Consider the following 25,900-nt stretch of genomic DNA (forward strand, 5'->3'; position numbering starts at 1 on the left):
CACCTTATTTGTAAATCAGTTGTGCCCCTTCTTGGACAGTTGGACGTCCCACACATAAAAGTTTATATTAATTCCATTGAATTCTTTAAAATGATTACAGATTGGGCCCAAAATGTTCCAATGATACATGATGTCTCTCCGCACCTCATAACTACCTCTGTTTGCAAGAGTGGAAATTATCATTTGACTTGTCACATGACATCAGATATTCAATTATTTTGTCATAATCAAAATAATTGAATATCTGATGTCTATTCAATATCTAATCAGTTACACTGCTGATAATGTCCTGCTTGCATGTGAAACGTTATTTTTTTATTTATTCTTTTAAATATAAATATAGCTTGCTATTAAAGATATGTTTAATCATGGAAATGCCCACATATCAGTGAACTTATTACATAAATGCATTTAACATTTAATTATGCAACACTCTTTACAGAAGGAAATCCTACAGTTATGTGTAAATTGACAACTTGAATGTGATGTAATAAATTTACCTTCCTTTCTGTCTTGCAGGATTACTTGCAGATTACTTAGTCCTTCTTTTTAGGATCTCTACAACATCAAACTCAACAGCTCTTTTAAGAGCCGACCCTCACAAGAGCTACTAGTGAGTCGCTGCAAACCTGCCGTGATCAGCCCTTTCCAGGTAAAGTTTCTAGATATTTAAATCAGTATTTACTCATCAAATGCTCTCCTGGATGGTATGGTAAATTAACTGATTTATAACTGTCTCAATTTGTATGTTTTAAGAACAAGAGTAATTGCACACAGAGTAAGTAGAGACTTTCTTGTTTTTCTGTGCAGAGAAGGAAGACCAGTCCTTATATCAAAACAAGCTCATCGAAGTCCTTTGTTTAGGGTGAGGAAGGAACATGACCATCTCATGCCCAAAGAAGACAGAAGTCCATTGGTATGTCTTGTGTTGAGGCAATGCTGTAATATGTAGTACAGAATTTAATGTTGTTCTCTCAAAGGACTATTAAGTTCTTAAAAAGTTCTTAAAAACTGTTCCTTCTGTTTTTTTGTTTGTTTGTTTGTTTGTTTGTTTGTTTTTTTAGATAAAAGCAGACAGGGAAGCTTTGGAAGATAATGAGTTAATATAATATAATATAGTATAATAGGAATTAAATAGTAAATGTTCTTTAAATTATGTGTAATACCTAGTTTTTTTTGGCTTGAAATAAGGCCTTATACTGCACAGACCTAAAACATTGTATTTGTGTTTTAAAACAGATAGCAAGTGAAGTCACTAACAGAAGATCCTAGAGGAAAAACGACTGATGTGCAGCTACGGAGGAACACAAGAGGCAGAAATATGCATGGCCATGGCTTCTTCATGAGTACGGTAAGTCCTGTGCCTATTCTTAATTCTTGCCTTAAAGTTTTTATTGCAGTATTTTAACAATTTTACATTGTACAGGTTATCACTTGGTTTTTGACCAAATTATGCTCTTGAAACAAGAAACAGAAGAGTATGTTGTCCTGAAAGAAATCAAGGCTCAAAAGAGAGCATGCCTTTCTAAAAGATCTTTTAAAACAGGTTGCTGTTAATATGGGTAAAACAGTTTTTGTTCAGAACTTAGCTTACAGTCTGTGCTGCATTTTTATTATAATATATATATTATGTACTGCTGTTTTGTAAAGTTAAATCAGGAACAGGCAACTCTAGCCCTTTTGCTGTCTCCTTTTTGAGGTGGAGAGTTTACCTCCAACCATAATTGAGCACACCTGAAAATTTTAACCAAAGTCTTCAGGTGTACTTATAGACAGTTATAGGCAGTTGGGTTTGAGGTTGGAGCTAAATCTGCAGGACCATGGACGCTGAGGGCCAGAGTAGCCCACCACTGTTTAAATCATGCAGAACATAAGCTGACCTGGCTGTCCATTAAACTACTTAACTTGAATTGTCTGTGTTTTTTTGTTTTACTTTTAGACCAGGACTGAAGAACGCCTGACAATGGGATGTTAAGACTTCTTCCTCTGGTTGAGAAAAAGCTACAGCACATCAGTGATCACATCTTCTGGTCATCAGTTGTACTGTAGAGTACAACTGAACAAACTGTTTAGAAGAAGAACATGAACATGATAGAGACGTGTACAGGGAAGAGCAAGAACCCAGTTCAGCTGTGATAATGAATCTTTATTTTAAACTCAATATCAAATCTGTTTTCTGGATCATAGTTGACTGGATGGGATTCTGTGGCGCTCATTTGTGCAATAGGAGTAAAGTCTGTGAATGGATTATTATGACGTTAACGTATTTTTGAAGACACGTTTTTATTTATCTTGAATCTCATTTGTCTTTATGCAAATTTCAACCTTATGCTGTATCCTCCAATAAAGTGTTGTGTAATAAATTATGGTGAACGTGGTGTTTGGTAGAGTAAATACAATTTAACTAAGCTGAGTTTATTTCATAATTTAAAAAAATGACATATAATTTCCATGATTGTTTTACTTATTAATACATAAATATATATTACATAAATATTTTCGATCTAATTCATGATATTTGGGACAACAATGCACCAAAAGTTGCATATACTTTCATGTTGTGACAAAGGATGGCAGTTTCCAGATAAATAAAGGGAAGGAATGTGAATAAAGAGAGGCTGCAGTGGGTTATACTGATACAAACACTTCAAGCAGAGCTGAAGAAGATCGATGTTGATCATTCTGGTACATCTACTACTGCATTCAAAATGACAGCTGGACATTACTGATGTCAGGCATGTGAGGAGCAAGAAGAGGGGGTGATAATGACATTTTGGCACAGTTTCTTATTTTACTGAATAGTGCATTATCCTTGTGTAACAGTAATAGTGAAGTGTAAATATAAATAGTTTTTAGTTTACTGCCAACACTGGCAGCTGGATAATGGCAAGTTGTTGTGGGTTCATCCATTATATTTATTGGTGTTCATACAAAAAAAAGCAAAGAAATAATCAACTACTATTCAATTAATCAATTATTATTATTATTATTATTGTATTACAACATTTTGTTATAATATTTCCATATTTCATCAGATGGTCTCACAATACCCATCAAAAACCTATACAAGCATGATGTTAGAATGGAAAATGAGGAAATGATAAAATACTGCAATATTTAAATGTGATTCAACAAAGTTTGTTATCCATGATGAGGAGTACACACCTGTGTAGATTTTAATGCCCTTCCACCCCCAAGGGGCCAGTACCGGCCCCTGGAAGAGCAAAAAAAATGCACATTTCAAATGGCTGTAACTCAAAGTCCGGTTAGCGTATCAAAGAGAAAATCAACAGGACAACTGCTTATGCTATGATTACTAAATAATGTTGGGCACAGTTTTCAGACATACATGGAAAGCTGGCATAAAGGTTTTTTAATAGTGATTACAGTAAAATATTAAATTTCAGCCTGTCCCTCATATATGTAATAAATGTTTGCACAATAAACATATTTAGATATCGAGTTGTCCATTAAAGATCTTATTATTTTAACATTTATCATTTCTTTACTAAACGTTTTAAACTACATTACCCATATGTCTCTGTCATTCTATCAATGAACGGGAAACATGGCGCTGTAGTTCATTGAGAAGCTAGGGTTAGGGTTGGGATCTCGGTAAAGGAGTAATTTCTCACAACATGGAAACACTTTATAGTTAACTTAATGTATGAGTAACGTAATATTCACACTAAAACAAACTTTGTAAGATAAAGCGCCGTTTTATATGGGTTGAAAGGTAGTCCAATCACAGCGAGTTCTGCGATAGAGTCACAGCCAATCACAACACAGCTGAACAGATGCGTCACGCTTACTTGTCCATTTATGGTAAATGACGACAGATCTCCTTCGGTTCCGGCTGACGAGAAAGATTCCTTAAATATATAATTAATCTAATTAAATATAATAAAAATCACATTTTACAACGAAAGACTCCTTTGTGTTTTAAACTGATGCATAAATATATTTGAAAGAGATATAATTGCATCTACTAAAGTGCTTCTAACATTTACAGTAGATATGTAGTATATTAAAGGTATACATTTAATCACTTATTTATACCATTCTTCACCATTTGAACTCTTGGAATTAAAATAAATATAAATAAAAGCATAATGAATGTACTCGATTTTGTAATCATATTCCAATATTTAGTGTCAAAGACAAATGTAGTCCCCAAACTACTGCACAACAGTATAAAAATCAGTTAATTGTGAGAAAAAAATATATCCAGTTACAGAGGCAATCTATTATAGTGAAATATAACTACACAAATCGATATGATGAAGTATTATTTTTACAAACCAAGAGATGAGATAAAATTCCATGTGAAAATATGTTTCTTTAAAGAATAGGGGGAAAAAATTAACATTTTACATTCTCAACTTTAATACAATACAATATTGTGTTTATTGTTCACTTTTACTGTAACTAAATGAAAGGCAAATTCAAATAGTTAATGCATTTTATAAATGTTAAATATTTTCAGCAATAAAATGCTTCTATAAAATACATTCATGGGTATGTTACATTTACATTATCCAGGTACTGATATAATGATACCATAGATGTAGTTAAGGTGGACATTTACTATAGTGACACTGTAATAAAAGGTTTAATGAAACAAAATGCAAGACATTTTCAAGTCCATCTAAATGAAGAGGTAACAAACTCACAGAATAATGTCCAGAATGTCAATGTGTCATTTCTGTAATACTCTATATCAGCACCAAACAGAATTAAATAAATATTGATTGTTCTCAGAGGGTTTTCCTGAACACTCTCACTAACTTCAATTGTTCGGACAAACACCTGCTATACACACATGCAGAAATACATATTTGACTATAGTCGCAGCATTACTAGAACTTTTACCAAAACTCCGGATGAGCACTGGTGCTTCTTTGATAAAGGCAAGAATATGGAAAAAGATAAATTACTATTTTCAATATTGGTTCTGCACGTTTCAAGGAGATCATAAGGAGGAGTCCACGTGAAGACTTTTAAAAACTGTGACAGAGTGAAGGGTGCACCTCCCCGGACACACCCTAAGCATGACCAAACAACAACACCCAAAGACAGATATGAAGTGGACACCACCAGGAGAATGCAGGGGAAGACATGGAAACGAAGGCCTGAAGAATGTCGGTGTCCCATGGGAAGATGTGGAGAATGTGGTCACAGATTGGATACGTTGGAGGACACTTGTTACCCAATGTGCCCAGCACAGCACTTGATGATGATGTTGTGAGTTCATACATAACCGTAGGATTTCCTTCTGTAAAGAGTGTTGCACAATTAAATGTTAAATGCATTTATGTAATAAGTTCACTGATGTGTGGGCATTTCCATGATTAAAAGTATAGCAAGCTATATTCATATTTTAAAAAATAAAAAATAAAAATAAATAAATAACATGTTTCACATGCAAGCAGGACATTATCAGCAGTGTAAATGATCATGACAAAATAATTGAATATCTGATGTCATGTGACAAGTCAAATGATAATTTCCACTCTTGCAAACAGAGGTAGTTATGAGGTGCGGAGAGACATCATGTATCATTGGAACATTTTGGGCCCAATCTGTAATCATTTTAAAGAATTCAATGGAATTAATATAAACTTTTATGTGTGGGACGTCCAACTGTCCAAGAAGGGGCACAACTGATTTACAAATAAGGTGATAAATATGTACAGGATTTGACTTTAATTTTAATTTACTGTGAGACTATTTAACAAATGCTTGATAAAATGTTTGATAAAGGGTTAAAAGCAACACATACATACCATTGCAATTATTTGCCTTTGCAGCTTTCTGTCTCCTTCATCCATTTCCGAAAGGCCCTTTTTGTCTTTTCAGCTAAAACAAGAGAAAAGAAAATATCATTATTTATAATATATAGGTTTATATATAAATATATATAGGAAAGAAGTTCTTATTGACCTTACAGTTTTTGGATTTAACATTATTAGGCATTAAAAGCATGATAAGTGTTGTGGTTACTCTGTATTTACAACAAAAATCACATTAAAACTACCAATACTGTGGTAAAAACCATGGTAAGTGTTGTTTTTTACCGTGCTTCTACAACAAATACCATTTTGAAACTACACTTGTACTACTTTGAACCTGATATGAATATGTTATATATATTGTGCAATATATTGCACGTCACGTGACAGTGTTTAATCACCCTAGTTTAGTATTTAATATAGAAAACAATGAAAAGCAAAACCTTAGCGGAGGTGACAGATATAATGCAGTGACTGAACATGAGGGAGCTAACGTTAATCTGATTAATATCTGCAAACAGAAAAGACATTATATCAAACATTAGAACAGCGTATTTACGACTACTTACCAACATCCAGCACACGCGAACTGATGCCAAATATCGCGATGTGTTCTGAAGGAGACTTCTTCAGCGTGAGAACGGTCAGGAGTGAGAACGGGTTGACATTCACTGAGTGAATATTATGAAAATAGAATATATATTTCTCGCTAAAAATGTAATCAAACCTTATTTTTATGCAGAAACTAACTCAAAATATTGTTCATAGCAACCAAAACGTAGCAGTTTCACATTATTCTGGCTAGATCAGATAAATCTTTGCAACAACGCGCAAGCGAGTGATTATGTACATTCACTGAATGAATATTATGAAAATAAATAATATATATTTTTTGCTTAAAATGTAATCAAACCTTATTTTGATGCAGAAAATAAAATATTGTTCATAGCAACCAAAACGTAGCAGTTTCACATTATTCTGGCGAGATCAGAAAAATCTTTGCAACAACGTTAAACTCACCGCTGAAAACGCTAAACCTTTGCGGGGACTTTGATATCAGATTGCGAGCGGTTTTAAACATCAAAAACCAGTTGGAGGGCCAGATAAAAATTATCTGGGTGCCGCCATTTGACTCCCCCTGGCATAAATAATATTTTGTAGCCCGATCAGAAAAAAGGGAGTAAATAATTAAAACAAAATGAACAGCATTAGCTGCTACGTGTGAAAAGAAACCTGCTTTGGATGTATTATGTTCAGGACAAACGTAATAGCACTGCAATAAATTGGCTTTATTAGGTTAAGGACCAACGTAATAGCACTGCTTATATGTTGGCATGTAACGTAATTGCGATTTGCAAAATAGTTTCCTCAGAACGTATTTCATGTTAATACATAAAATAATAAATATGCTGTCTAGTTATGGCTCTTCATTCAGTGTAATATGGGATTTTATACATTTTGTATCACATAATTTGTGTGTGTATGTGTGTGTATATACACCGATCAGCCTATTATGACCATTATGACCACCTGCCTAATTGTGTTGGTCCTCCTTTTGCTGCCAAAACAGCCCTGATCCATCGAGGCATGGACTCCACGAAGTAACATCCACATGGATGGCAGGACTGAAGGTTTCCCAGCAGAACATTGCTCAAAGCATCACACTGCCTCCGTTGGCTTGCCTTCTTCCCGTAGTGCATCCTGGTGCCATGCGTTCCCCTGGTAAGCGACGCACACGCACCCGGCCATCCACGTGATGTAAAAGAAAACATGATTCATCAGACAAGGCCACCTTTTTCCATTGCTTTGTGGTCCAGCTCTGATGCTCACATGCCCACTGTTGGCACTTTCAGCGGTGGACAGGGGTCAGCATAGGCACCCTGACTGGTCTGCGGCTATGCAGCTCCATACGCAACAAACTGTGATGCACTGTGTATTCTGACACCTTTCTATCAGAACCAGCATTAACTTCTTGAGCAATTTGAGCTACAGTAGCTCTTCTGTTGGATCGGACCACACGGGTCAGCCTTCACTCCCAACGTGCATCATTGAGCCTTGACACTGTCGTCAGTTCACCACTGTTCCTTCCTTGGACCACTTTTGATAGGCACTGACCGGGACTGGGATCACCCCACAAGTGTCTACAAGACGACCCAGTCGTCTAGCCATTGCAATTTGGCCCTTGTCAAACTCAGTCAAATCCTTATGCTTGCCCATTTTTCCTGCTTCTAACAAAATGTTCACTTGCTGCCTAATATTTCCCACTCACTAACAGGTGCCGTGATGAAGAGATAATCAGTGTTATTCACTTCACCTGTCAGTGATCATAATGTTACACCTGATCGGTGTGTGTGTATACTTTATATATATTTATATATTATATCGAATTTTTTTTTTTTTTGGGGGGGGGGGGGGGGGGGGAGTCAAGAAGAGATTGGAGCTTCATCTTTAATTTCTACATTTCCATAACTGTTTATTTCACCCCGACATAATGAGTTCTGCAGTAAATCACACACAGTTTCTGCCAGTCTCATGTTAATCTTGAGTACATATAGAGTAGGCCTAATATTGCATTCTTCATATCTCCAAAAAGTCTTTAGGTTTTATCATTATAAAAAATAGATACACTGTACTGAGTCTTTCCGAAAAAAGCTGAGCTCCTGGAGTCGTGCCTGCCGTCAGTGCCGTGGGCAGAGCTAAAGAGTCACGAGCACGTGCAGCTTAGATTGTCTGCAAGCTGTGACATCATTATAAATAAAAAGGGAACAAAAGTGTTCGTGTTGTTTACATTTTATGCACTTGAGCGCAGATTGCCGACAAAACACAGACATCTGATGCAGCTTTACTCACCACGCGCGATCTGCTAATCCAGCGCAGAACTGGGACTTGTTTACAAAGTATTCATCACCGAAATCCCGGGAACAAACAAACATACATGCACAACTCCGTTGCTGCCTCGGAAAAACAAACTTCATCCTCTGTTCCCTTAATGCAGGGTTTTTGCTGAAAAAAATTAATCTTTCCCTCACAACCAAAAACACACTCCTTTGTTGACAGGAGCTGCGTCTCATTTCGGAGGCTGTATCCTCCGGAGGTCGCATTTGAAGGCTGCATAATTCATCAAGGATTATTATAAGAAAAGTAACCGTAATAAAACTTATATTCATTGTGAGGTGTAAAATACTGTCATTTCTCGCTTACTTTGCAGTCTAATGGTTATTTTTCTTAAATGAGACTGCCTCGATGATGTATGCAGTGTAAGGCCCGCCTAATGGGTCCAATGACGGTTTCCCACAGGACAGGGAAGGTTTAAGCGTGTATGCCTTTTCAGCGTCTCTATTAAGTTCACTTAATTTCACTCGCTTAATCTGACTCCAATTTCAAATGATTCTTACACTTAGGTTGTGTTTCCAATTAGAAATTCATCATTAGTTATGCATTAATTTAGATATTTGATGATTCTGGATATTCCATATTTCAATTGTTCAGTTATTAGGGACCCGATGCCGCACAGAGATACTCACCCCGGGATTTCGCGGTAAACTCACGGACATAAACTCGCCAGTCTGATCTTCGTCAGAGGGTGTAATGAGTTGGCTAATACCTTTAGTCGGTTGCCTACTGCTCACTCGAACAAAAGTGTATTTTAATTTAGCCACTTCCATACAACTTGCTAAATCAGCGGTAAACAGAAATCAAAAGGTCTTCAGATGAAGTGCCTACTGCTCCTTCATTCATGCGCCTTCAGTTTGTTCTACCCTGGACACAGATTTACGGTAGCATTAGCCTCCCATAATTTACTGGTAATAATGATATCAGGAGAATCCAGAGTAAATCAAATATACCATTTTATTTGTCAGGTAACAGTGTATCCTGTCAATTACACACATAACCAATTAAAGCCAATTCAGAAATGATAAATGCATAACATCGATTACTCAAAGAAATGCATATATACACAGGGATGGGTGAATGTCTGAAGATATTCACCCATCTCTGTGGGGGTCTCTCCTACAGATGATCCCCCCTTACTGCTTTGCAATTTACCTTATATACAGACCAGAACAGAAAGGGTCATACATTTTTACTACACCAACACCTGTTTTGGGGGAGAGGAGTGGGTTTTCACAAAAGGCACCACCCAAAAGAGGACAGAATTTTCCTTAGTTTTCAATCTTCTTCATGATACTAGTGACTGCTGTGAAATTGAGACCATCTAACCAATCGCACTGAGACAATTTAAATGATACCAAACATGAAAAGGGAAAAACAATAGATACACAAGTTACATTATATGTTTTGAATAACTTTCAGTGACTTGAGCCAGAGGAAGGGGAGGTGTGTGTGTGTGTGTGTGTGTGTGTGTGTGTGTGTGGGGGAGGCGTTGTCCTTTTGGGGTTAGGGCGAGGCGTTGTCCATTGCTACTTCTTTGAGATCTTCTTTCCAGATTAAAGTTTTATTATTTTATTGCAGGACGCTTGATCTCAGTTTTTGTTTAGCAGGAAAATCAAGCCTTACAGCAGCCTTCAAAGGGTGCAGCCCCTGAATTTGGACACAGCCAAAAATCTCTCAGTTTCCGTATCCCGACCGAAGCACGTTGATGGGCATGCTCTTGCTCTGGGTGATGTGTGTGCGCACGCTTATCAGGGAGAATATGATACAGAATATGATACTTTATGACATGATACAGGCCATACTCTAAAGAAATTCGGCAAAATATGTCAGCAACTGGAAGTTCACACAGAAATACTCCATCATATGTCCAACTCGTGCTTTGAAACTTTGGCAATGTTTAGCAGGAGAATTCAACTCTTTAACAGTGTAAATAAGTAAAAATGTATAAAATAGCATTACACCTCCCCTTTAAAGTCTATGATTTGAAATGTAAAAGCGACACGGAAATGCTGTTTTTATTACTCAACAGGGTAAGGTATTTTATTGAACAGATAAATTTCCATGTGTAGCTCTCTAACAGACATTGTAAAGCATTATCTGTTATGAATGGTCGTTTCATCATGAGATGTTGCAATGCTGTAATTTATTTTCAAGGAAGTACTGTGTCTATTAATGGGTTTAGCTAAAGTAACATCTTCAACTAGAGATCTTTTCCATCTAAACTGGTTATCTCTTAAGCCTAGTAGTGAATGTTTTATGAGCAGTAGGATATTTATCCACATAGTCATGCAGAGCCAAAGCACAACCTCTATATTTTAAATTTAATTAAGGCCTATAGTGTAAATTAATAATCATTTACAAAATTCGTTGTATACCCGTAGCACAAATCCGCATAATGAGTAGGCTACTTATATGTTTAATTTAGTTTAGAATTTGTTTATGTAACTAAAAGTAAAACGGTTTGAGAACAGTAAAGAATGTAATGGTTCTGAACTTCTGATTGACGAACGTCATCTGATTCTTATTTATTTTTTGAAATCAAACCGTTTCCAATAGAGGGTATGCACGTGACCTCTTCGTCGACCGTTATGACTGTGGTGACGCCCACTGAGTGACACAAAGACTGAGCGGCAGCATTGATTCCCTTTCGTGGGAACATCGACGCTACGTCCAATGACGTGATGGGAACCCTCTGCATTTTGTGTTCGTGAAGCACCTCTGTATCCAACCAATGAGGAAACGTGACGTCAGAGGCGGGTGACGTCACGGACCAGGAAACTATAAAGCATACCCAGAACAAAGAACACTAGCTTCTGTTGTCTTCAGCAAGCGCTATCTGTATCTTGTCTGTCTTATTTAGTGTTGTTTGTCCCTGCATTTGCACACAGTGATCTCTTCATCCGAGGACAAGAGTTTCAAGCACAATAAGACACATATATATATATATATATATATATATATATATATAAATGGCGGAAAAAAATCAGCAGTTTGTTAAGTGTGCGTCTCCCTGCCCGCGTTTCATTGCGGCTGGGGACACACACGAGATGTGTGTGAGATGCCTGGGAGTTGAGCATGCACAGGCAGCTCTCGAGGGACCTGTCTGTGTACACTGTGAACGGCTCACTCTCAGAGTGCTGCGATCTCGCCGGGCGCTCTTCGAGGAGGGTGCCGAGGTGAGTGTTCCCCGTGGGTCCGGTCCCGCTGCTGCTGAGGCACAGCGAAGGCTGCACTCGTGGGGCTCACAAATGGATCTAGCAGAGGGGGGAGAGACGGGCTCTGCCTTTATCGCTCTCCTTACCTGCTAGACCCAGTGTCTCTCCTTTGGTGGTGGAAGCACGCGCTGCGGTTTCTTTCCCCCGGAGGGAGACACCGGCACTCAACATATCTTCCTCCAAGGAGGTTGATGTGGAGGATGTCGATGAGGGAGATGGGGAACCACCATCCTCATCTCCAGCATATGAGGAGCTGGTGGAAGTGGTGACCAGGGCAGTTGAAAAGCTAAATATAGACTGGCCCGCGGAGAGAAGTGAAAATAAACCTAAAAGTAAATTAGATGAAAGGTTTCTTCCCGCACAGTCACTACCCCAGTGTGACCCTCAGCCCCCAAACGTCATTGTATAGTAACATCACGGGGTTGAAACACCGCGGCTATGGGGCGATGCCTCAGGTTGAAGAGACGCTTGCGAGCTATCTCTCGCCCGAGTCTGCATCATCCCTCAAGACCCCAACATTGCCCACCAAGCCGTTAAAAACTACATCTAGCTTGGTGGGCAAGGCTTATTCGGCGGCAGGTCAGGCGGCAGCATGCCTGCATACAATGTCTATCTTGCAGGCATATCAAGCCGACCTGCTGGGGGAAATCGATGAGAGCGGGGAAGCATCATTTGAAGCCATTCATGAATTGAGAAAAGCGACAGATCTAGCTCTCCGGGCCACCAAGGAGACGGCCAAGTCAATCAACCACGGAGAGGCATCTATGGCTTAATTTATCCGACATAAAAGAAAAGGATAAAAATGTGCTTATGGACGCGCCGCTGTCTCCTGGTGGCCTGTTCGGTGACGCAGTAACAACTGTCGTCGACAGGTTCCAGGAGACACGCAAACAATCAGCGGCGTTTTCAAAGCTTCTCCCCCGTCGCTCTCATTCCCCCGAGGCTACTGGGCGGGAGCAGCCTCGGCCGACAGCCAGCTCCTCCACGCATAGAGTGCAGCAGAAGGCCAGTGTCGCCACTCATGCTCTCCCGCAGAATGCTTGGGGACTGGGGCGAGCGGCACAGGCGAAGCCTTCCGGGGGTAGGGCGGATCTGAGGACTGTCATTATTTCAAAGAAAAAGTCCTGACGCCAGTCGTCCGGGGCTTTTGAAGGCAGCCCCCTCCGGGGAGGTTCGGTTATTAAAATATCAAATACCCGCTCCTCTCCGGTGCCCTCAGGGGGGCGTTCTGCCAACCCTGCCACCCAGTGTGTCAGGGCGCAGCGGTCTCCACCGATCCTCCTCCGAGGGTTGGTCAGCGCTTGATTCGTCTGTCTGCCGGTGCGCCGCGTCAGATGAACGAGCCAAGTGCTCAAAAAACACCAGAGACCAGTCTCGAGAGACTGGTTCCCTTAGTAGAATTTGTGGAAGAATGGAAACGTCTCCCGAACATTTCGAAATGGGTGCTGCTCATGATAGAACAGGGTTACAGAATTCAGTTCGGTTCTCGACCGCCCAAGTTCAAAGGGGTTCTTCCCACAGTGGTAGCCCAGAGCAGTCTGATGGAACAAGAAGTTACGACACTTTTGCAAAAAGGAGCTATAGAAAGGGTTCCTCCTCCCAGCAAAATGTCGGGCTTTTACAGCCGCTACTTCATTGTTCCAAAGAAGGATGGAGGATTGCGTCCGATCATAGATTTACGTGTGCTAAATCGATCTGTAAAGAAGTTGAAGTTCAAAATGCTCACACTCAAACAGATTATTCCACAGATCCGGTCTGAGGACTGGTTTGTGGCGATAGATCTGAAAGACGCATATTTCCATGTATCCATCCATCCTTCTCACAGGAAGATTCCTCAGGTTTGCTTTCGGGGGCGAAGCTTACCAATACAGGGTTCTTCCTTTTGGCCTATCCCTCTCACCCCGCACGTTCACGAAGTGCGTGGATGCAGCGCTGGCTCCACTGAGACTCCAGGGCATCCGCGTGCTGAACTATATCGACGATTGGTTGATATTAGCTCAGTCAGAGCAACTGGCAGTTCAACATCGAGATGTTGTTCTGTCGCACATGAAAAAGCTTGGGCTGAGGCTCAATGCCAAAAAGAGTGTGCTGGTCCCGAGTCAGGTTGCAAACTATCTAGGAGTAATCTGGGATTCCACCACGATGCAGGCGCGGTTGTCTCCTGCTCGTGTGAATTCCATTCTCGGGCCGTGAATGGGGTGAAGTTAGGCCAGTCACTCACTGTAAAACAGTTTCAGAGACTGTTGGGTCTGATGGCAGCTGCGTCCAACGTTATTACTTTTGGCCTTCTGCACATGAGACCCTTACAGTGGTGGCTCAGGACCAAGGGGTTTTCCCCGAGGGGAAATCCTTTTCGCATGATCAAAGTCACGCGGCAATGCCTTCGTGCTCTGGTCATGTGGAAAAAGCCTTGGTTCCTGTCCCAGGGACCCGTGCTGAGGACTTCTCGTCGTCGCGTAATGCTTACAACAGATGCTTCCCTCACGGGCTGGGGGCGATCATGAGTGGTCGCTCGGCTCAGGGTCTATGGGAGGACCATCAGCTCTCCTGGCACATAAATTGGCTTGGAGATGATGGCGGTGTTTCTTGCATTAAAGCACTTCCTCCCAGACCTGAGGGGACACCATGTGTTGGTCCGTACGGACAACACTACGGTAGTCTCGTATTATAAACCATCAGGGGGGTCTGTGGTCTCGCCTACTGTGCAAACTGGCCAGTCGCATCCTCCTGTGGGCCCAGGGAAAGCTCCTTTCTGTAAAAGCAGCGTACATTCCGGGGCGTCCTAAATGTGGGAGCGGACGCTCTGTTGAGGCAGAGCGCGAGACCCGGGGAATGGAAACTTCCACACCGAGGTGGAGGAGTTAATATGGAAAACTTACGGTCGAGCTCAAGTCGACCTTATTTGCCACAGAGGAGTCAACTCAGTGCTCCTCTGTGGTACTCTCTGGAGCACCCAGCACCTCTAGGGCTGGATGCTATGCTACAGACGTGGCCGAGGCTGCGTCTGTACGCATTTCCTCCAGTCTCATTGCTCCCGGGAGTTCTGGAGAAGGTTCGCCAGGAGAGGGTCGACCTAATATTGGTGGCCCCTTACTGGCCAACCAGAATATGGTTTGCGGACCTAATATCACTTCTTCACGGCTCTCCTATGGAGCTTCCTCTCAGGCAGGATCTCCTGTCACAAGCAGGCGGCACGATTCTCCATCCCCGCCCAGAAATGTGGAAACTGTGGGCCTGGCCTCTGAGGGGGCAAGGCTCATAGAATCAGGGCTGCGTTCAGCCCCGACAAAACGTTGCAAAACGTTTTTTAAACGGAAACGGTGGCGCGTTGAACACCCCGTTCTGATGACGCAAGAGTTGCAACTATGGCAGCTGAGAAGGCCATTCTTTGTGTTCTTTTTGAGGTATTTTCGGAGCCTGATTAAATCGGTATAAATACGTGTTTAATACAGCAAAATGCGCTCGATGTTACAGTCACTGACCTTGCCATCCAGAATAAAAGAGAACATCCCAATCCAGTGAAAGGATTTGTGGAAACTTCTAATTATTGTTATACAACATTTGACTTGCACTTCATGATGAAAAGACAAACATTTCAGGTGAAGGATAATCCACTTCTTACCTCCGAGACTGTGTTGATCTATATTATTTTTATTGTGAGTATTAGGCTTATCAATATTGCTGATCACCGTTGTTGTGCTATATGATATTGTAATATTTACCAACTATACTCCTCTGATTATAGAAAAGTTTATTAAAGTGTCACATCACAATAGCAAAATATATAAGTATAGTATTTTTATGTTACATTAATACCCATTGTGCGAGCTGCCTCTTTAATACCGCGTGGGTTATATACATCTTGCCGCTGATTGGGCTGACATTTCTGACACACCCACCAAACAAGAGAAAACATATCTCAAACCCGTTGCACACCGTTGCACACCGTTTCCAGGAAACGTGTCGTTCAACCCGGAAACCGTAGCAAAACGTTGCGCACCGGTGTGAGCTTGAACGTGCCCCTGGTCTCCCAACCGAGGTTGTGGAGACCATCCTTCAATCCAGAGCTCCCTCCACGAGGAAGCTATACATGTATAAGTGGAAACTGTTCGCTACATGGTGTGGCCAATGTAATATGGACCCTGTCCAGTCTCCTATTAGCTTTGTGCTACAATTCCTTCAGGAAAAGTTTTCAGAAGGCTTAACCCCTTCAACATTGAAGGTATACATTGCAGCCATTTCGGCTTATCATAATCCTGTAGGGGGTTCCTCGGCGGGTCGAGACCCCTGGTTATACGCTTCCTCCGTGGTGCACTGAGGTTGAGGCCTGCAGTGCGCACAAAAACTCCGAACTGGGACCTAGCTATTGTGCTACAAAGGTTAGCCGAGGCTCCCTTTGAGCCAATAGAGGAAGTGTCAGATACATTTCTGACACTAAAAACAGTATTTCTGTTAGCAATAAAAAGGATTGGTGATTTACAAGCGCTGTCAGTCGCTCCGTCATGTTTAGAATTTGCACCTGGTATGATTAAGGCTTTTCTACATACTAGACCTGGCTACGTGCCAAAGGTCCCCACCAGGGTCCCGGGTCCCATTACACTGGAGGCTTTCTGCCCACCTCCATTTTGTAAATCTGGATCAGGAAAGACGAAACCTGCTTTGCCCTGTGAGGGCGCTAGATGCTTACGTCCACAGAGCTGCCCTGTGGAGAAAAACAGATCAATTATTTGCGTGTTACGGGTCCCCTAGAAGGGGGGCCCAGCATCTAAGCAGAGGATGAGCAAGTGGGTGGTCGAGGCCATCTCACTCGCTTACAAAGCAGTGGGACAACCATGTCCCTTAGCTATTCGTGCTCATTCCACGAGAGGTATGGCCGCTTCGAAAGCTCTAATGTCAGGAATGTCATTAGATGATATATGTGGTGCAGCTGGATGGTCATCCCAGCACACTTTCATTAGATTTTACAATCTTGATGTAAATTCTACTCCAGGTTCTCTGGTATTGCAAGATAGCAGAACACAAAATGCAGAGGGTTCCCATCACGTCATTGGACGTAGCGTCTCGTTCCCTTACTCAGGGAACAGGGGTTACACTCAACCCGACGTTTTCAGTGTGAATGCCGCGAAAAACACACAAAACACTTCCAAAACGGGAAAGAGCTTTGCGACTGACTGTACAAATAGCTTTGACACAAAATCTATATTTTTACAGACTGCCGAATGCTTCAGAAAAAAAGAAGCAAATGGATCACTGAAATTCACAGAAATAGCTGGACTCCAGGCAGAGAAACATGGATTTGCAGAATCATTTTGTGTCAAATTGTTGGATCTTGAGGTAAAATCATACCGTATATATTGTATTGTTATATATTGTAGTGAGAACTCATCAATTAAATATTTACCATCTTATATTTTGCATAATTGGGTGTTTTTAAATAAACACTTACAAAAACTATACAAGTTTTAGGGCTGGACAATATGACGATATAACATTGATATAAGTGATTATTCGGATTTAAACCTACCTATAGTTATATAAAATATTCACAGGCAGGTTTGATTTATGTATTTATTGATTTATGGCGTCGAAATCAGGCACATATAAATATCAGGAAACACGACTCCTGGCTGCATGTCAATATTCATGGATTAGGTTTCTTTGACAAGTTGTAAGGAACACTTTCGAGTCATGTAATCGTTTGTTTTACTTGTGTTTTCGCAGTTTCCCCTATTAAATCCAGTCACGCAGCAGGTTCTTTTGCCACTCAGTCCAGCTGAGGGAGGCGGGAAAGTGACGTCGATGCATACCATCTATTGACTGTTTGCAAAGATCCGCCCCCTTTAGTTACTGTTACGTCCGACAAGCCATGCCGCCCTCATGCCACACATAATGTTCTCACGCCACACATAATGTTCTCACGCAGTGAAAAATACATCGCGGACCAAAGAGGACACTGACATCATGTCGACGGACAAGACAGAGCAGGTTACTTTTGAAATGAAGCAAAGTCTCAAATTTCGAATTTTGTCATTTTTAAAGAAATTCAAACAATAAAAAACGTTTTGTAGCACTTTAAAGCAGAACTAAGTAACTTTTTTACCTTCAGAAATAGTTTTCTACGTCCTTACAATGGTTAATTGACTTGTAGTGGTGTGTTTGAGGACTAACCCTCTCTGGCACGTCTACGCCAGAAAACAGCACTTGCAAGTTGAGCTGCATCAACCCGACACAATCTCGCCTCATGTTCAAGTTCACGCGAGAGTGACAAAATGCTTTACGGTAATTCAAAAACAATGTATATATTATGACTTTATAAGACAATTTCGAAAATTACCCACCTCCATCGAGATTTCTTGTACTGTATTTGCAAAACTACTGTGCCAGTGAGCGTTGTAGTCGTTGTAGTCCAGAGCTGCGCTTGGAGTATTTACGACGAGTATTCACTGAACGAACCTGTAGGGGGAGCTTCGCAAATCTTACTGAGTTCTGCTTTAATGTGTCGTGACAGATCATTGTAGTGCGTCAGTTCAAGCGGCTCATGAACCAACCATCCATTCCTACTAGTTCATTTATAGCATCAAATGAACATGATTGAACATCATAATGAATGTTGTTTCAACCGTGTAAAGACATCAGTACACACTATTTTTCAAGTTCAAGTTCACCGACGTAAATCTACTAACTACCCTGACTGCTTTGTCAGACAAAATGGCGGATTCGGCGTTATGATTGGTTACATCGCCTGTCAATCAAACTCCCAGCAAAGGGTCAATTGTAACAGTAATATTGATGTCTTATTAACACCACTAAATATAAAAAGCTAGGAAATTTATAGGCCTAGTGAATGTAAAGCAGCTTACCTCCAAGTCCTGGTGACGGTCAAACTTTAACTATTTTCCTTTGACACACACTAGCAAATCTCAAATAAATGCATAATTTATTCGGATAAAATAGGTTGATATTTGATAGACATTTGACAGAAATACACAAACTATTGTATTGTTGAGCAGAAGCTTAACACCTTGAGATGTTCCCACAAGCTGTAATGAATGCTTTTATACAGTATACCCTGATGTGATCATCACTACTCAATTGTCCATATAATGCTGGGGAAGAAAATAGCAAAGAGGAAAAAATACCCACACTCTCAAAAACAATACTGTTATATATGAAAGAAACTGGCATATCTAATAACTTACAAAAGCTAGCTGTGAATGTAGAGTCCCATTTGTTTATTCACAGTGTTATTCCAACAGAGGTCAAGAGTATGAGAGCAAATGAGCCTCAGACAGAAAATAGATGCGACTACTTCATTTGTATCCTGTCTGTAGTAAACACAGCACCCACCCGCATTTGGTTGTTGTTTTAAGCAGGTTTCTTTCTGTTCTGCTGCCTGCCATTCACAAATAAATCCACACAGGAATGCATCCGAAAAGAAAGAATACTTGAAATATGTAGACAGCATTTGCAAGAAGAAGACATTAAGCTTTTCACACTGTCTGGCACAGGGACGTCGCAACACACATGTCCTTTGCTGTTGTCCTCACGGTCCCTGTTCAAGAGGTCAAACCCTCTGATTGACCTCAGCCTGGATCACTTCATTTCACAGTAACAAGACAAAAAATACCCAGTTTTTGGTAGTTTCATGTAATCTCTTCTTTTAAAGGTAACAGCTCTCATTCCACAAGAAAATTTGCTTTAAGCAAAAACCAGCAATGTTGTCTTGAAGGAATAGTTCATCCAAAAGTGAAAATATATTCATTTATTCACCCTCATGTCGTTCTGAAGAAGAGTCTGTGATATAAATGATCTTTATCTGTCATAGTGAGTTGGGATACTGGGTGGTTAAAACATTTTTAACAGTTTATTTAAATGACATTAAAATCACAAGAACGTCTGTGATAAGAGCACTTTTAGTTTTAAGTTTTATGTGTCGCAGTTTGGCCTTTTCTTTCTGCCATCGCAAAGTAAAAAAGACACCAGATTTAATGAACTGTGAGTTTTATTTTGAAGCTTTGGTGTGCCGACTTTTTCCTGCTTTTTATTATTTCTTTTGTCGAGCACCTAACCTTGAGCATATTTTTGCCAGTGATGTGTGTGCTTTTGTTCTGATTTTTAAGAGTCACAGTTTGGCCTTTGCTTTCTGACAGATTAAACCACCAGATTAAACCAACTACACTACCGTTCAAAAGTTGAAGGGATGTTTTTAATGTTTTTGAAGTTTATTTTATGCTCACCAAGGCTGCATTTATTTTATGATCACTACAGTAAAAAAACAGTAATATTGTAAAATATTATTACTCTTTGAAATAACTGTTTTCTATATGAATATCTTTTAAAATGTAATTTATTCCTGTGATGCAAAGCTGAATTTTCAGCATCTGTTATTTTTTATCTGTGAAACACAAACAGGAACTTGTTGAATATGCACAATGTAGAGTGTTTTTGTAAATAACACTAAGTCTCCATTTGCAAATCTGACAAAAACAATCCAGTGTAAAAAATGCAAATGATAACAGTTTTCATTTTTGGATGAATTATTCCTTAAAGGGTTAATTCACCCAAAAATTAAAATTCTGTCATAATTTATTCACCCTCATGTTGTTTCAAACCCTGAAGACTTTTGTTCAACTTCGAAACAAAAATGAAGATAACTGAATGAAATCAGGGAGCGCATGATTTAAAGGGGCCGCAGCCTGAATCGGTGCATAGTTAATGATGCCCCAAAATAGGCAGTTAAAAAAATTAATTAAAAAAAATCTATGGGGTATTTTGAGCTGAAACTTCACAGACACATTCAGGGGACACCTTAGACTTATATTACATCTTGTAAAAACTGGTTTTAGGGCACCTTTAAGATTGTGTTTATATTCACTGATCAATGTTTATATGTGAATAAAAGCCTAAATTTAATCTGTATTTCAAATAAAATGATCAAGTCTCTTCAGAAAATTTGGACTAAAATGCTAAATTCATATGGATTAGTTTTACGATCTCTTTCTGAATATTTGAAGCGTTAAAATGAAAGTTGCATACCTGTCAATGGAGGAAAAGAAATCCTTTAGATTTCACTTAAAATATCTTAATTTTTGTTTTGAAGATAAACAAAAGTTTTTCTTGTGTGGAATGACATGAAGGTGAGAAAATAATGACAGAATTTACACTTTTGGGTGAACTAACCTTGTAAAAGCTGCTGTGTGCAATGTGCAGAGAAGATTGTAGCCATTAAATTAAGTAGCCATTCGCAGGTTGATTTCCCTAACGAGAATAAACGCTGATGTTTTCAACATGTTATGCTTGTTTGAGCAGTTCAACTGTCTTAAAAATAAAGGTTTCTCAAAGGGGGTTTTCATAGCAATGCGATAGAAGAACCATTTTTGGTCCCCAAAGAACCTTTCAATAAACAATTCTTAAAAGAAAAATTTTTTTCTTAGTGTGAAGAACATTTTGAAAATCTAAAGAACTTTTTTACACTGTAATGAACCTTTTGTGGAATGGATAGATTCTATGGATGGTAAATGTTCTTCATAGAACCATCAATGCCAATAAAGAACCTTTATTTTTAAGAGTGTAGCAACACTGAATCCACCAATGGTGTGCTAACAGGGGAAATGTTGCAAACATTTTGCAAATACATTTGATGTCACTGAAATTGCACAACGCAGCTTTAAAGTCTCTTACTCCCTTAATGCTTTAAAAAAAACATTTGTGCTCTCAGAACAAAAGGAAATTCAGCAGGATAACATCTACTGGCAAAAAACCAGTCTTTCCAGTGATACAGTTCAGCAGTGGATCTCATAAGCGATCTGCGTGTCAAACAGCAAGCTCTGGTTCATGAACAACCCTTCGGGATCAAGCGGAGGTCCTTCGCCTCCTTCTGCAGGAGCCCTCCGTGGTCCGATCCCTGTGGCCCGGCCTGGAGTCAGACACTCACTGGCCTTTATCACCGAACCCTGTTGGGTGCATGTCGGCGGTGGAGGCAGCACCGGTTTGGCGCGGTTTAACACGTACATCTCGTGGCCACGTTCGTCCCGGTACTCTTCAAGCTGAGCGAACGTGGTGGGACCGTCAGAGTAGTCGTTGACGTAGAGGATGCTTTCCTCTTTGCTGGCGCCGTACCCGCCTTCCTCTTTCTGCCGCTGGCGATGGCGACTGTAAATCATGCAAAGCAGCAACAGCGCCGTCAAGGCAAGCAGTGAGATTCCCACCGCGATGGCCGTCTGCGTGGCGGTTCCCAGCGCGTTGAAGTCCATGCTTTCAAGCTCATACAGCGGCTCCTGACTCACGTCCACAGAGGAAGGATGATAGTAAGACGAGGAGTGCAACCGAGGCCAGATTTCTGAGCGGGACGAAGACATGTTCACCGAGAGGTGAAAAGTCACACGAGCCACACCGCCGGGATTCCAGGCCTCGCATTCGTAGCGTCCGGCATGCGCCACCGTGACGTTGCTGAGAAACAACATCCCGCTTCCTGTATCAGGATCAAAGTTTTCCCGGTCGCCTCCCTCCTCGGCTCCTCCTCGGACTGGCCCACGACTCGACTGACCTCCTTTTCCGCCAGGCCTGGCCGTCACCAACCTGCCGCCGGTCCTTGCGTCTCCATCCATCCCGACTTCCTGCACCAGACCTCTGGGAGACAGTTGGGCTTTTCCGTGAGACGCTTTCCTCCAGGTGACTTGTGGCTGCGGGTATCCGGACGCCTGGCAGGACACGCGTAGACTCTCCCCCAAACGCACCGTCAAGTGGCTGGGCTCCAGTTGCACTACAGGCGGGATGCAAACAAGGCTGTTTGGGGGAACCTCGACCAGACTGAGGTGGGAGAGCCGCGGAGGTTCGGCACACAACATCCGCCGCTCGGCTGAGCTCAAAAGCCTCTGACCCTCTTCGTTTATCCAGCCACGCAGCCAGTGCAGAGCGCAGTCGCAGCGCCACGGGTTATCTGTGAGAGCAAACACAATATAAGCCTTTCAAAATACAGCATTATTAAATATTTATCCGATGACATGTTGTGCAAAAAAATATTTGAGCAAACGTAAAGCTGGGCTGACATCTAAATGCCATGTCAGTGGGGTACATTTGCCGATCATGCAACTCATACAACAGCACAGCACTGGATCACAATGAAGGCTGGGATCATGAATATTAAATATTTTTCTTAAATGGGCAGAGCTACCAATAGAAATATATCAAACGTGTGCTTTTCTAAGGAGAATAATCTGAACAGTAGGAGACTTAAAGACCTATAATGCCCCTTTTACAAGATGTAATATAAGTCTCTGGTGTCCCCAGAATGTGTCTGTGAAGTTTCAGCTCAAAATACCCAACAGATCATTTATTATAGCTTGTCAAATTTGCCCCTATTTGGGTGTGAAACACGCTATTTACACACAAAAAAAAAACATTATTTTTGTGTGTGTCCCTTTAAATGCAAATGAGATGCTGCTCCCGTCCCCCTTTCCAGAAGAGGGGAGCTTTAACAGCTAATTCTTCAAATACTCCACAACGACAAAGCTGGAGAATCTCACGCAGCCAAAATGAGGATTGTCAGTAACGGTGTTCAGCCTTACATTGTTCAAACCGGAGTCGACACTGATGGAGAGACTCAGAAGAAGTTACAACTTTTAGAATGAAACTGGACGTTTCTGAATGGTTAGTGGATAAATTTATGTAGTTGCTGTGGAGTTGATTCAACTCATCGACTAGCATGTGACGTCATGTTCATCTTTTGTACAAATTCAGCGTTGAATTGACCCTCGTTTGTGAAGCAGTCCGGCGTAAAATTATGACATGGCAACAACAACTCTTCCTCTTCTCTAAAGCAGCCCAACATGGCCTCACCCCCTTTGTTGTGTGTTCTTGGGGACAGGGTTTATGTAAATTTTGGGGTTTGTGATGTCACCAACCCAGGAGGAAGCTCATTGTAGTCCCTATCAGACATTTGTTGTAGTCCTTAAAAAGTGATTTCTGTAAAAGAAAATATCTCTCTTTGCATTGAACTTTGAGTGTCGTAACTTTGCAGATGTTGTTTATGCTCAAACAGCAACATTACACACTAACTAAAGTTAAAAAATTGAAATCATAATCAAGAACCCCTTTAAAAAGAGTTCATGAACATTCTGATTATTGCGGCAGTGGCTCATGTGAACCTCTTACCTGTGACTCTCAGCACCTGCAGGCTGACGAGGGGTTTCAGTGACGCGGGACTCAGGGTCCTCAGGTTGTTCCTGCTCAGGTCCAGAAGAGCCAGAGAGGACAGACCCACCAGAGCTTGATCTCCCAGCACCTCCACCACATTCTCCTGCAGATGCAGCTCCTGCAACCGCTGGAATCAATTCGTCAACATTTCATCATGATGATTGCAATGAGCATGATCGGCACTATTATAAAAACACACTTACTCTAAGCGACCTAGAGTAAAGCAGTGTCATCTATTTTCAGTTCAGTGTCTCCATTCAATTACCATATTTCTGAAAAAAAGTCCCTATTAATTTAGTTTTTGTTCTGCTTTTCTGTGGTTCCTGTTTCTATTCTACTCTTATGAGTATTTTTAAAACTTGCACAATTTGGTGTAACATTATGTAAAGGTTGTGCAAATAATAAAATTTTTTTAAAAAAATGATAATTTTATTGGAACAGCCTTATAATTGTATTAGTATTTCATAAATGTCAGGATAAAACTTAAACCAGATTTATTATTATAACTGATTCTAAAACTAAAACCATAAAAAAACATTTTTGCTACTTATAATAAAACAAAAAAATAAAATCTGCTAACTGAAATAAAATAAAATATAATATTCCAGCTAGTTGCCAAAGCAACATTTCCCATTTTCATTTAATTTAACTTGATGTACTGTAATTAAAATTAAAACTGTAATAAAAATGAATACAAAAAATAAATAGACATTTAAAAAAAAAAAAGGCAATACAATTACTAAAACTTTAACTAAAATTAAAATGGAAAATATAAACATAAAATCTAATTCAAAATATGAATAAAAAGTATAATAGTATTTCAATTTTATTAAAATAACACTGTTTGAACTCTCAAAGTGTTGTCAAAAACTTAAATATTAATATTTTTAATTGTGAAAGCATCATGTTTGTAGAGGCAAAATAATATAGTAGAATCCTTGCACTCATAGTCCAATTATATTTCCATTGCATTTTTTTTTCTCCTTACAATTTTATTTTGGAAATCTAAGTACCTAAGTATTTTTTTTCAGGTGATCATGATCTCTTGAGTTCTCTTTTTGTCCAGTTTATGAAGCTTACAAGCCAAAAAAATACAGTCATAGCTAAACTTTTACCTTTAAATTAATGTTATTCACATTAATGCTGGAAATGAATGTTCCCATAACACACTGTAATTGGAAATGGAAATTTGCAGATGGCACAGACAGTCCTTTCACCTGCAGTCCACGGAAAGTGTAGTCCTCCAGTCTGGTGATCTGGTTTCCTGCGAGGTAGAGGATGCGCAGGTGATCCAGGCCGCGGAACACGTCCGCTGTGATCAGGTGGATGCGGTTTCCGTTGAGCGCGAGCTCCAGAAGGAGGCCCAGGTTTCTGAATGCCCCGGGTTCTAGCGTGGAGATGCTGTTATTCTGCAGGTAGAGGTAGTGCAGCTGGCCAAGGTCAGACAGATCCCGCTGACGGATCTGTCCAATGGCATTGTCCTGTAGAAAGATTGTCTGAACCAGACACAAATTCCATTAGTACATGACACAGTTTTAAAAGAAAAGAGAGAGTGAGTGATTAAAGGGATAGTTCACCCCAAAATGAAAATTCTGCCATCATTTGCTCACCCTCAAACCTGTATGAATTTATTTCCTCTGCTGAACACAAAATAATTTATTTCACAGAATGTGGGTAACCAAACAGCTGATGGGACCCAGTGATTTCCATAGAATGGGGAAAAAAATACTATGGAAGTCAATGGGGACCATCAGCTGTTAGGTGACAGAATTGCCAGAATTTTTTATTTTTGGGTGAACTATC

At 40.4% G+C, this 25,900-nt stretch overlaps 2 protein-coding genes and 1 long non-coding RNA gene across 4 annotated transcripts in view; 1 reads left to right on the forward strand and 2 right to left on the reverse strand.

The window, feature by feature from the left end:
* The window catches only part of LOC125243169 (gastrula zinc finger protein XlCGF57.1-like), a 132,833-nt gene that overhangs the window by 50,997 nt on the left and 55,936 nt on the right, over positions 1-25,900 (forward strand). The window lies entirely within an intron of this gene.
* Positions 4,449-7,172, reverse strand: LOC125243769. 2 transcript variants are annotated; one of them, XR_007179119.1, is made up of 3 exons: positions 6,362-7,172; positions 5,787-5,859; positions 4,449-5,275 (listed from the first exon to the last, which is right to left on the reverse strand). It is a non-coding gene; the product is annotated as an uncharacterized LOC125243769 (long non-coding RNA). The 2 variants fall into 2 exon arrangements; XR_007179117.1 differs by having other exon boundaries at positions 5,787-7,172.
* On the reverse strand, positions 21,035-24,516 carry LOC125243335 (leucine-rich repeat-containing protein 24-like). Its single transcript, XM_048152911.1, has 2 exons — positions 24,056-24,516; positions 21,035-22,841 (listed from the first exon to the last, which is right to left on the reverse strand). The coding sequence occupies exon 2, from the start codon at positions 22,747-22,749 to the stop codon at positions 21,685-21,687; it is 1,065 nt and encodes a 354-aa protein (XP_048008868.1). The 5' UTR covers positions 22,750-22,841; positions 24,056-24,516; the 3' UTR covers positions 21,035-21,684.

Source organism: Megalobrama amblycephala, linkage group LG1 (genome assembly GCF_018812025.1).
Source record: "Megalobrama amblycephala isolate DHTTF-2021 linkage group LG1, ASM1881202v1, whole genome shotgun sequence".
Classification (NCBI taxonomy): domain Eukaryota; kingdom Metazoa; phylum Chordata; class Actinopteri; order Cypriniformes; family Xenocyprididae; genus Megalobrama; species Megalobrama amblycephala.